This window comes from Halichondria panicea, chromosome 6, assembly GCF_963675165.1.
Source record: "Halichondria panicea chromosome 6, odHalPani1.1, whole genome shotgun sequence".
Classification (NCBI taxonomy): Eukaryota; Metazoa; Porifera; class Demospongiae; order Suberitida; family Halichondriidae; genus Halichondria; species Halichondria panicea.
In genome coordinates, this window is record NC_087382.1 from 7185550 (window position 1) to 7198848 (window position 13299).

At 41.0% G+C, this 13299-nt stretch overlaps 1 protein-coding gene across 3 annotated transcripts in view; it reads right to left on the reverse strand.

Moving 5' to 3' along the window:
- Window positions 1-1468: 1468 nt before the first annotated feature.
- The window catches only part of LOC135337821 (histone-lysine N-methyltransferase SETD2-like), a 31939-nt gene continuing 20108 nt past the window's right edge, over window positions 1469-13299 (reverse strand). For 2 of the 3 annotated variants that reach the window (XM_064533807.1, XM_064533806.1), the window contains 23 exons: window positions 13046-13134; window positions 12873-12937; window positions 12636-12699; window positions 11667-11718; window positions 11453-11529; window positions 11091-11214; window positions 10665-10742; window positions 10341-10438; window positions 9895-10075; window positions 9487-9612; window positions 8943-9074; window positions 8644-8772; window positions 8316-8497; window positions 7365-8127; window positions 7036-7157; window positions 6570-6780; window positions 5835-6153; window positions 5538-5668; window positions 4676-4859; window positions 4371-4501; window positions 3775-4224; window positions 3616-3717; window positions 1469-1771 (listed from right to left, as the gene is read on the reverse strand). In XM_064533807.1, coding sequence (XP_064389877.1) covers window positions 1619-1771; window positions 3616-3717; window positions 3775-4224; window positions 4371-4501; window positions 4676-4859; window positions 5538-5668; window positions 5835-6153; window positions 6570-6780; window positions 7036-7157; window positions 7365-8127; window positions 8316-8497; window positions 8644-8772; window positions 8943-9074; window positions 9487-9612; window positions 9895-10075; window positions 10341-10438; window positions 10665-10742; window positions 11091-11214; window positions 11453-11529; window positions 11667-11718; window positions 12636-12699; window positions 12873-12937; window positions 13046-13134 — 3963 coding nt within the window. In that variant the 3' untranslated portion in view covers window positions 1469-1618. Of the gene's footprint in view, window positions 1772-2168; window positions 2404-3615; window positions 3718-3774; window positions 4225-4370; window positions 4502-4675; window positions 4860-5537; window positions 5669-5834; window positions 6154-6569; window positions 6781-7035; window positions 7158-7364; window positions 8128-8315; window positions 8498-8643; window positions 8773-8942; window positions 9075-9486; window positions 9613-9894; window positions 10076-10340; window positions 10439-10664; window positions 10743-11090; window positions 11215-11452; window positions 11530-11666; window positions 11719-12635; window positions 12700-12872; window positions 12938-13045; window positions 13135-13299 lie in introns of all 3 variants that reach the window. The other variant, XR_010395327.1, reaches the window with a different exon arrangement.

The following is a 13299-nucleotide window of genomic DNA, read 5'->3' on the forward strand; positions in this document are numbered from 1 at the left end:
GCCATGTCCTCCGTCACTGTGTATATATAATATAGTGAATAATTATAGTCTTACCTTTTATACATTTTTTGTTCGACTGTTTGTACTGTCAAAGACCAGCCATGTCCACAGCCAGTAACTTAACTAAAGCAAAACACAAACAAAGTTTTTATAATTATTGTGAATGATTGCTTACCTGCCAAATTCTAAAGTATAGGTGTGTCCACGATGCTGTAATTAGACCAACCAATGTAAACGACAATAATTATTATTGTAAAATACCTTCTGGTCATGATGGGTTGAAATCATTGATGGCATAAGCATTCCAATTTATATATGTACATCTGTATGTGTGCATCAGTACACGAGTTTAAAGTGAGTTAAATAATTATTAATTGGCTCACATTCTCAAGTAGTGTGACAAGGAACCTCAATCTCTCGAGCTCAATCAGTACAGTAATGATGACATAGACACAGGTACATCTGTATGTGTGAATACGTAAACAAGTTCGAGTAAGTGAGTCAATAATAGAACCTGAATCTCGAGCTCGTAAAGTAATGATGACAGACAACTGTAGATAATATCATAGGTATACATTTACATGCATTTTATACTTCGTACTCGCCTATTTAGTAGCCGTTGTAGAGGTGCATATCCTCCTTTTTAGTTGTGTATTCCTATACATAAGCAGCATATGGACCAACATTTTAAAAACCAGCTGAACACTCACTTATAACATTGTAGAAGAAGTCAACAATCTGCGTCGCGTCAGAGGCAACCAGATCCGCAATACGAAATAACTCCGTCAACATTTTTGGCTGTGTACATGGTGGCTGTTTCAAAAATGACCATAAAAATAATATTATTGTCAGGAACAAAATAATGTTGTGGAAATTGAGATGGTCAAAGGTAAAAGATAGAAGAGAATTTCTGATAAACTGCCAAACTTATAAATATGAACAACACCATCACATCACTTAGGTAACATCTTAATCTGACGTTATAGCCCTGTTTTTACACATGCATGCACCGGGGCCTATAATCCGGATTCCAACCTGGATTAAAGGCCTGCTTGCATACCATGCACACATGTGTAAACAGGGCTTATGATAATTATATATATATCTCACCTTTATACCTTCGCCCATGATCCATGCACGTACATAATTACTACTAAGATCGACCATAATGGTGATTAGAGGGGCCAGGTCCTCCAACAGCTAGGGAGCACTCCAGGAACCTATTTCCCTCCAGTCTGCAAAAGGACAGTATACAAGCTACTGACATTTAGGTTAGAATTATTACATGCATATTCACTACTTCATCTTTCACATGCTCTTTATTTTTAATTCTTGTAATTAGGCTAATAAGTGTTTTTCAGTTAAAAACAAAACAAAAAACGTACATAATTACCATAAACGTAGTAACACGCACTTTTTTCTCGTGATATTCACCTGGATTCAGACGTGAGCTGATCAAACAGGCATGCATGTGATGTAAATAAAGAACACGTTTTATGTGAGTATTGAAAATAATTATAAATAAATAATTATAATAATGTAAGAATGAATAATAATTCCATTTAGAAAAACTTGGTGGTATTATTCAAAAACAACAACAAAAAGTTTGTTTGCAAACTTAAGGACTTCTGTTCCGTACATAGACTGCCCCAAATTTCTTCATGTAATGCCTGATGTACTCCTTTGCCTTGGTTCGTACAGAGTCTGTTAGCGCTACCTTGTCCAATCCACCCTTCCTGGAAATCTCTTTCTCAGTCAACCCATGGCTCAACTGAAAAAACAGTAATACAAGATAATTATGGTTCCAACGACAATCACTCGATCTTCATATCATGATAAAGAAACGTATTAAGACAAGATCGTAACCTTTATAGTTATGAAGACCAAACCAAACTTGGTCTATCTCTCCCAGAACTATGTACATATGGATATTTGAATGCCTATAATAATTATGCCTCGGTGCGCATGCGCAAGCGAGGTTTGTGGTAGTTGGTGTGTTTGTGTGTGTACCTGTCTTCTGTCTGTCTGTCTGTCTGTCTGTGTAGACTGCTACAGCTGCTCAAGGATCAATGAAGTGCAAGTAATAGGCTTTTAGTCATGTGTTCTTCGATTTTTAATTTGTGGATTTGCATACATGGTTCTTGAGTTATGCCTATAGTTTTGCTTACTTGGAATGCCATTGCAGCCTTTTCAGAAGAGTGCGTAGAAAAACTTGTCCATGGAATGTTGCAACTCTACTTAGTAGGCAGCTCTGCACTGGAACGCTAATTATTAGTAGCTGCAAGAGTGAGAAGAGAGCTGCAAGGCTCTGCTGATGGAGCCATTATAATTTTAGCCTTGAACTTCAATTGTTTTTACGTCGATCATTATCCACTTCCCTGCGATTCAGGTTCTGATTCTGGCCTGCATGCAGCAAAATGATGCAAAAATGTTCATCATGATATCTATGTGTATAAAAGCTATTAGTAGCTTTGTTATTGGCACCACCACCGAGGCGTCAGCGCACCCGCGGTGCTCACAGTATTTATTATTGTTTTGATCGAAAAAGTTCTTTTTCTATAGAGGAACACATGTGTACACGAGGAACTTAAAATGCCTGTTCCCGTATCTTGGTTAATTACATTGTATCACCCCTAGGCTCCAATACATGTACTAAATAATAGTTAGACACTGTTTTGGAGGTGTCTATGGGATTTAGAAGCCCAAAGGCACTGATTTAGTATCCCGAGCGTAGCGAGGGTACTAAAGTGGCTGAGGGCTTCTAAATCCCATAGACACCTCCAAAACAGTGTCTAGATACTAGTGCGCATGCGCAAACCGCTTGACTACAATACAATTACTTGACAACGAAATACTAGGTATACTAAGTAAATTTGCAGGTATACTAAGTCCCATAGTATACTAGCCTCCTTCACCGGCCTTCATAGGAAAGAAGGCCTGCTATCGACTGCTTGCGCATGCGCCAAATTATTGGATATTTTTCCCCGTAAAATTTCCTATAATACTGGATTCATCAGAGAAAATATCCTAAAAGTCATACACATGCAGAGCTATATAGCTAGCTAGCTAGAGACAGAGCTGTGTAGGTTTGTTGTACTGCTATTTTCTTCTGCAGTAGTAGTAGTATAGTAGACTTTCACCAAAGTTGGGCATGGCCTGTCCATATAGGCTCTAGTCAGCTTTCATTCCGTTCAGACGATTGTCATCCGCACTGTTGCAGGGTGTGAGTCTTTTGTTAACATAGCAAGCTAAGGGTAGCTATCAGAGAATGCTATCCGATGGGCTAGAAACCTTCAATCGAACTTTCTATCTACTTCCTTCAATCCACTTCCGTTCGTTGTGATGTCATAGTTTTACTGAGCATATACGATGTTATCCAAAGCCCCCAGATACCGGGGGGGATATTAGCGCATGCGCAAGCAGTCGATACCAGGCCCACTTTCCTAAGTGAAGTGGGAAGTGCGGCCTGGGATCGAGGCTAATAGCATACCTGCTCTGAGGCACTTTTCCCATGTACTTCCCATGTAGATCTTATCAACTAGTGTCTAAGTACAATTATGATCTTATTAGGAGCTAAAATCAATGTAGAAAAAACTACAACGCTGAGTAATTTACCTTTCTCGCTAAGTGCTTAAAATCTTCTACACAAGTGATTCTGCCGTATTTGCAGTCTGGTTTTCTGTGCTGGTCCAAGCATTGTGTCACTAACTTTGAAACCTGGAAACAAAATCACATGGCATTGTAAAACTACTTATCAAGAGTGACAAAGCTGACCTTATGGCGAAACGACTCTTTCAACACATGCTCTTTGGATCGCCGTTTTTTACGAGAGGAACGCTTCTTACTAGTCGAGTGATCATGAGGAGACGAAGACCTAGCCATTGGCGAGGGAGTCATACTGTATTGTTCTGAATACGTTGGACTGTTTTCTTCATTTACTGAACTGGACATGCAGTCTGTGGTTTTGGAATCAGACTCAAGGGTACCGGTGGGTTCATCTTCAGATATAAAACTTGTTTCCATGCTTGCTTTGATATATTCTGATGGATGGGTTGTGGGAGAGTTAGGTTCAGGATTGGCACTGGTGGTTGTGGTACTTATGGATGAATGAGGAGTGGGACTGGAAGGAGTACGAGGCCCAGTGGGAGAAAGGGGAGGGGTTTCATCTGGAGTATGTGGGCGACGGCTGTCAATGGGTGTTCTGGGCCCCCTTTTGAAATCAACCTGACAATGACGGAGTGTTTAACACAGTACAGCATGTACAAGTACGTGTATAGTATTTAGCACATGTCAATGAGCATGCATGTACATGTACAAGTCATGTATAGGGGTTCGTTAGGAGTGAAAGGTGAAATGAAACGATAGTTTACCTCGTCCTGTTCTTTGTCAGAGTCTGGTTCTGGAGTGCCAAGGTCCATGATGATTGTCCCTTCGGCATCTTTGTCAGTGGGCCGCTCCCACTGCGTCTTACGAGTGATCACATGATAGTAGTATGCTTTCCCTGTACCACACACAGAGACTACAATCATGATGAGCATTCATACAATTTGAATGAGCATGCTACATGTAGTACACACATGGCTGAGTGGTAGCTACATGTACAGTAGTATACAACTGAATTCAGACTTAGTATTTGCTGTTTTCATTACACGCATGCAGATATTATTTAACAAACCGGTTTGATCATGAGCAGTTTTCCAATTCAGAGGAAGACCCACACCACCCTCATTAGGAGGAGGAGGAGGTAGGGGAGCAAGGGATAGAGCTGGTTCCATCAGTGACACAGTGGAGGTCGGTGGTAGATTGGAGGAGACGGACTGACTGAACAAGGTTGGGCCGGACTGTGTTGGCATGTAGACCTGCAATAAGTTGTAGTTAGGAAACTGTTACAGTATAGAGCCATGTACGTACATGTACATCTATTTTTCGTAGGTACATTGTAAACAATATGGGCCCGTTTTAAGCCACAGAAGAATGTATATGCATCCAAAAAGTTACCCCCCATATTAGTTGCATGTTGTTGCTCATGGTCATTCATACCGACATAGGCATACAGTATAGTGTGTCTATCTGAGCCTGTTCACCTGCTGCCAATAGCCTCAATACAAGAAGTTATAATGTCTATCATACCAGACTCGATCATTTTCGAAAAATGCGAGCAATTAATTAAAGCTAGGAAGCTGGTTTTACTCCCCCTGATAGTTGCTGCTAACTACAGTAGCCATACATTGTACATACTACACTTCTCTGGTTGTGAGACATCAGTGCACTAATAGAAACGCCGAGATTTTAACACTTCTAGTACTTACACAGTTCAAAACGCATTATACTGTATAGCGAGTACATTTGTATTTGGCGAATGAGGCAAATGTAAGTATACTGATCCATCCCATTATTGGTCACATAGGCGAATTTCATAATTGGCGATACCTACTAAGATTTGATAAATTTATTTCTATGTAAAATCTATCCGCTTTTACGATAAATACTTGTAGGATGTATGTACATACATGTACAGTAACTGATGTGTCACAAACCTGTGAGTTGTATTGTAGATGTTGGTTCCCCAGACCAGTTGCTTGCAGAAGGGGCTGTGTTGTGGTACCAGACTGAGGCAGGATTACTCTAGGGGCCTGGTATCCAAGGTACGATGCTTGCTGCACAGAACCTGTACACATAAGTTACACACTATGAACACTAACTACTTACGTGCATATGTATATAGTACGTAACTCAAAACACATACACACTACAGTATACTAGCCACAAATAACATACACACTACAGTATACTAGTATACTGTGTTATTTGTGGCTAATAACATTGGCCCTAACCTACGAGTGATGAGGATTGAGGAAGGGTATAGGTGGATACACCTTGTTGCATGGAGGGTACCACTTGCTGTGCACCGCCGGGAGGTCCCAGGACCACCTGGGTGTTGTGTGGTAGAGAAGCTCCTTGAACTGATTGGGGTAAGAGAGATTGCTGAGTAAGACCAATCAAAACGCTTTGTTGTGTGGGGGGTAATCCTTGCTGTGATATAATGGTTCCTGGGGCTTGGTGGTGGACCTGCACAAACTGAGAGGTGGGCGGTGGAGCATGGAGGTACTGCTGGGCTGGGAGAACCGTCGTGTGACAACTGTCCTTGAATACCTACAGAGAAAAGAAAGCCAGGAGATGGATGCTATGCACTCTCTGAAATGTGCATGTTTTAAATTGTGAACCATGAACCATATAATTGTGTCTATAGATTATTCCTTTTTGAAACATCGTAGACTCTTCATTTTTAAGAAGAGCTACATGTAAGGGTTTATTTCAGTGCAGGTTAGCGGGTGATTTTCGCCCGCACCCGGTTGGATCAAGTAAATTTCCTATTTGCACCTGCCAATCACCCGCTTGATATGTTTAATGTTTGGAACCTACATGTACATGTACATTTTCACCCACTTGTGCAAAATCCTAAAAGAAGACTAGAGTCTAGCCAGAATAATAAAATTAGCTGTTGGTTAGCACCAATGCGTGCGTGCCTTCATGCTAGCTAAGAAGATAGGCTCGTGAATATAACTTACATGCTGCTGGACGTAAACACCTTGACCGGGGTGCTGCACAATTACAGTGTTCTGAACTGGACCACCAGCCGTGAACCCAGTTGAGTACATGGGTAGAGTGTGAGGTTGTGGAGGTGTGGAGGGTGTGTAGTGTGAGCCTCCGCTGGTGTTGTGTGGGCGGGGGTGAGTGGAGTGACGAGATTGAAAAGGGGAACTTTTTAGTTTGCGTGACCTGCAGAATAATTATGCAAATTAATGTAGCAATGACTATTCAGTACGTTGCAATCACACATATACAGTCATGTATACTAGGTATAATATATGCACTGCATGTATTCAGATATAATTATATGACTTTGTACATGCACGTATAGGTTTATGGGAGGTGGAAGAAGCTGCATGTACGATAATTATTATTTCACAACTCAACACAAATTGCAGTACTGAGAAAGCGTTGCTCTTGACTTATTGTCACGGGTAAACTAACCATGTTCTCTCGGGAGATGGTCTCCGGGACCTTTTCCGTGGTGGCTGTGGTAGATCATCCCAGCCGTCTCCATCAGTGGTCCCTCCCTCATTAGAGCTCTCCTCTGTACTGGCAGTCTTGCTCTGTGTGTGTGTGTGTGGGGGGGGGGGGTAAATTAATGATGTGTGTATTGTACAATCATAGTGTGCACCTACGTACTATATAAATATGCAAGCAAGTCAAATTATAAGTACAGCCGTCAGGCATGATTATGACAGCCAGGTAATGTGCAAGTGCTGGCCAGGTATAAATGATACGTGCATGTGTACAAAAAAGAATATTAAACTGACCTTTTGCGCTCTCTTGGGTATACGAAATACTTCCTTTAAGCCTTCCCACTTCTCAACTAGTTGCTCAGCCATTGACACTAGCTTATCTCTGCTACCACACACCACAGGATGCTCATCCTCACACTCCAACTCTTTCGTTTGCCCCCTAGAATGTACTTGAAGCAAATTATTTTCGGAAAAAAGGTCCTTGAACTGGTCAGTTTGGGAGACAACTTGCTCGTTAATACATTCTTCTGAAGACTGGATTGACTTTTCTTGTGTAGAAAGTAGTTCTGAGTTGAATTTTGGCGGACCACCTACCCCGTCATTGTCAGACAACTCATCTACTGAATCAAGAGTAGTTTCAGTTGGAGCAGCAGATTGCTTATCATCTGGTGATGGCGTAAGATCTCTGGATTCGTCTTGCACTTGTGATAGCACCTGCCCGTCATCAGGGGAGTGTACTTGCACTGCTGACTGTTCTTGAACATAGCGACCCTGAGAATGCGTAGGTGAATGTTGTTCATCTTGTTCAACTCTGCGCTCTAGTTCCTCTGGTTCTTGTACTTCAGTGATGGTTACTGGAGACAAACAACACTCATCTTCAGGCTCTTGCAAGGTATCCAGCCCTCCAGGAGATAACTCTCTAGGAGTAGACTCCTCTTGGCTACTTCTAGGAGATTGATATGGCGGTGTGTGATCTCCCACATACATGTGATTTGGTTCTCCAGAGTCGCTGTCTTGAGAGTGATCAGAGGTTAGATATCGGGCTTCTGCTTCACAGCTGTTAATTACATGTACATGGGAAATGTTATTAATCGTATCGATTAGCATGCCATGCCAAGAGAAGAATATAATAATTTAATAGTATGGTTTCAAAGCTGAAGCATCAACAGCAAATTCAAATCGCACTTCGTATAATTCAATAACAGACTGTACATGTAAAACTGTACGTACATAGTATTTGATTACCTATCATCCATTTTCTCTGTATTGCCCACTGGGTCTCCTTCAGGCATAGACAATGGAAGAGTTGCTCCTTCAGAGCATATGCCCTCACTCTGTGCACTATCAGCTTCAGTCACAATAATTCTGTCAAAGTGATCGTCTGAGGTTGTGGAAGTTGGAACCGTTGGCTGTACAGGTTCATTTTCCTGTAGTATAAAGAGAGTGGGGTGCTCTGGGTACAAAGAAAAGGTAAAACTGATAGAAGTAATTTCCTCGAAAGCAGAACGGTTGTCACGCGAAAGACCTGTATTATAATTATTTCCTGTTTGGGGAGTATGTTTTACTAGATTACCTTAGGACAATGCTCCTGCCTCGTCTTTGTAGGAGGTCTCTCTCTCCACTTCCTGACTACCGGTAACAGCTTGTTCTCTTCTAACTGATTCCTGGTTGTCAAGGGAAGGTGATCCAGCACTTGTAACATCTGAGGCACAACAACAACAGTACACGGAGCACCATGCAAATTCAGGATGTGTGTTGCAGCTAACATGGCGTAGTTATTGTCATACGAAACTTGCATCAAAATAGTATGGCTATAAGTTAATCACAGCATACTCAGTGAATTTAATCAGCAGTGTGATGCATTCAACATGCCTGTATTCTGAAATTAATGATGTCATCAGTGTCACTATCCCCCGAGTCAATCATCCACGACCAAAGCAGCCGCAGTCCTTGAAGGGAGAGGAACTTTTTTAGGCATCCAGTATCCTTGGTAGCTAACAATACCTGTAGTGTAACAGCGAAGTTTAAAAACTTAAGGTCTACACCATCACACAATCATGGTAATAGTCTGCAACAAGATAATTACATGTATGTGCAATGTACAAAGACAGGCCAGCCATTGCTTATAGCTCGATAATTCACAGTACATGTATATACAATTACAGAATCAGGTACTCCTTGTGAAGCCAGCAACAAGATACTACTACCTGGTACATGTATCAGTATGTAAAGGTGTACATGTATAGAGATTATACATTGGCATCCACAAAAATTGTTCATGAACATAGCTAATGGTGGACGCAACGTGATTGACATACCGTATAGCGTGAAATTTATTCAACGAAATGTTTTTAGAGGCAATTTCATGAAACGTAAAAATTTCGTTCTATACGGTATAATTTATCTATTCACAAACCTGCAAGAGCATGCCCCTCTGACTGGTGGTCTCAGCCTGTAGCATTATCCTGGACAGAGAGAGCACCTGCACACTGCCTCTCAGGCGCCAGCTGGAACCCACTATTGAGTATACCTCCTTCTCAAACTAAGGATAAGAACTGAACATAATTATATATAGCTAGTAAGAGCAGATGATATGCTGCTGAATGTATATGCAGTACGTACAATAATTATATATGCCAAGTATTATACTTATTTTTACAATGTAGATTGAAAAATGTACAGTGTACATCATGTATGGTACCTCCTTTCATTGAGCAAACGTATTGTATAATTACATTATGCTATCAATTTACAAAATGTTTCATCACGATCATGAGTACACATGTACATGTATAATACCCCCAAGGGCACAATTGGAACTCACAGCATTGTCAGCATCACTGAGCAGTCTGATGCGACCACGTCTCCTCTCTCTAGGGCTACGGGGGGAGGTGGGGCCTTGAGCTGATGAGAGCACTTTAAGCGAGGTGGTAGAGTTCTGTTTTGATTGGCCAATGTATCCACGACAACTAGCACTACCACAGTAGCACTTCTGAGCCTGGTTACTGAGTGCATGATGCGAAGAAAGAAACAGTCAACGTGTATTCCCTGCTGTATAGCTAGCTATGTACATGAGGCGGAGCTGCTCTCTCTTTGTGCGCTGCAACAACAACACTGTACTATACTTCCACGCATGTATATACTTATATACATTGTACACTGATCTAGTATAAACACGTATAATTATGAAAATATATACACACTCTTAACACACATATAATTATGACTGTAATTACAAATACTAAGCTATAGAAAAAGCATTTCACTCACCCAAACCTCTTAAACTTGTAGTCGAAGGTGAGCTCCTCATTCTCTCTCACTCTCTTGATTGAGAAAAATCCTATTCTCAGACGGCCCCCCACAGTCCACTACAAAGCATGCATGGTGAAGTACTGAATCCATGTAGTGCTGTACACGTGACGGCATGTACATGTATAATTATGTACACTGTGCTACTGGTTAAGGTGGCAGGTATCTGAAATTATACACATTTTTGTGCTATATATATATGTATACGCAACTGTGGCGGCACGGAAAACATACGTAATAATTATATTTATGCAAGCCAGGCTACATGCATGTACAGTATAGTACCTTCTGAGTCTCACAATTAGGATCACAGCTGTGATTGATGTAGCGGGAATAGTTGCCCTTGCTAGTTGCATCCAGAATCTGTGAGTGGAGCCAATGCGTGGTACGTACATGTACCTGTACCTTGTATACCCTCTATACACTTAGTCCATACACTTAGTCTATTAAATGCACGCAGCTAGTTTCATGATCGACTGCATCTCGACTGCTGTACTTGTTTACTTGAATCATATACATGTTCTTGTATCAGATGTTCATGGCATATAATAATTACAGACAAGAGGAGAGTTGATTGCAGGGGTTCTACACGTACATGTATGACTTATTGTACCCTAACGTTATCACTAGAAGGATACACAGCTACACAGTGCAGTCTACTACATTTTGTTCTTGCATGCTTACAGCCAGCCTAGCTTGCTTTGACCATACCTCATCAGTTCTGAGAGACATAAAGTAGTAGTGCCTCCTCTTGTCCCTCACATATTCTACTTTCCGTGCCTCAAAGTCTGTCAGCGTGCACACCTCACCGCAGTACTCCATCACAAACTCGCCACTGGATCAAAGCGAGAACAAAATTGAATCCAGTACGTGCTACACAAGTTTTGTATGCCTAAACTAATGAAGACACACTTTGTGTCGTTTTCTCAGTCATAATTATACATTAAAAGATTATCTGCATCACACATGTACATGTATAGTACACATTAAATTTTAACAAAATAATGGTATGACTTCCCTCACATTCACTGTACATGCAGATGCCATACTGATATACTGAGTGTAGCACTCACGGTCGAATGTCTTTGCAGGCCCTCAGTCCCCAGCCTTTATTCTCTGTCTTGAATACCTTCACATTAGCATAATTGGCCTACAGTGTAGGGAAAAGGATCTACATAAATGACAGAACACAGCTACATGTACTACCTTGTGGATTTATGTACGTGTATAAAGGAACAAATTTAGCTACATGATCAACTACATGAAGAATAGATTTGGAGCACTTACTCTCTGGAATCTTTTATTAGTGCAGTACTCTCCGCACGGACATCTTGAACCACTGAAACCAAGAACAATATCACACACACACATTTACTGCATTATGAGTAGGTATATGTATGTATAGTACATGTGAGTTACGTGTACATGTGCATTAGTAATAGTAATAGTTATGTGTTGTATTCGCCTTCAAAAAACTGGCGGATCATACTATAGCAATTGTTAACGTCAAAAGTATAATTATAACCCTCCCAGACTGGGAATTGAGCTTTCCGTGTGACCATAGATTGAATAGGGAGAGGGATTAGAAACGGAAGTAGCGTCACGAATTTGCAGCATGGCACTAGAGAGCCTTTGATGTCAATCCGTGTTACGGTTGCTCAACACGCGGGAAACAATGTTTCATGAATTATGATCACTACAAAATATTCAGAGCCCCCCTAAGACGTCATTCTCATGCCCCCTAATGGTGAGCATCAGTTGGAAAAGAAAAAAACTTTTGTGAAGAGAGCTAGAGGTACAAAACACGCTATAACATCTTTATGTACCTAGAATGCTTCTAATATAGCTTAGACTGTGCAACTCATCGGTGTACTGTGTCCCACATGGTCTCAAGTGTCAGTTGGAAGCGCAAGTTTTAGTACAAATGTAGTATAATCTAGCAGACGTCAAGGTACCAACGTTAGATACACAGCCTCGATTAAACCCCAGCATAACGCGGATATAATTCGAGGAAACTTCCGTTTCCAATCCCTCTCCCTATTCAATCTATGGTGTGACAGACTGAGATATTTACCACTACAGAGGAGGCAGTATGAATCACTGCAATCAGTGTACCGGACCCTACATGTACATGTACGTGACTGGAAATACACTGACTTTTTAGTGATTCTACTATGTCTGGCCTTCTCTATACTTACACTATGGACGTACACATATCACACACATGAAATCACAAAAAGTACAAAAGAGACGTACCACTCGATCATTAACACTCTGTTGAGACAGTTTTCTCCACAAGCTTCTTCAGGATCATCCATTTCTACAAAACAAAGAGCAGGCAATAGGTATTCTTGGCAAGACAATGGAAGGGGGTAGGCTCTATATCGATCAGACAAAGTTGTCAACAGAGGGACACAAAGTACACATTGTTGTAACGTGCATTCATGAAACCATGCAGATAATTACACACTCTGGATAACAATTAGTGCTTACCTGGATCAAATTGACACTCGCAAACCATTCGCTTGGCACGCTTCCTGTCTTTTGATACATACAGCCTACGTATATGTAGTGTAGTAGGTGCACCAATAATAAATACGTACAACCATGAAATAATTATTACAGTTCATTTGCAGGAGTGTATACACATTTTAGCAACAACTCACACTGGAGATATGTAGAGGTTCTCAGTGATGAATCCAAACGGTGCTGGTTGGTCAGGGTTGCTAGGGTTACATGGGGCCAGGGGCTCAATCTGAACCACAGGTGAGCACAATGCAAAGTCAATTCGTGTATGCAAGCAAAGTACTACCGCACATGCACTGATAACAAGTTATGAGAATGAAAAGGTGCACATACACCAGGATACTTATTGTTAAAGGCATACATAGACTAGCCAAACATTATAATAATTATTTGA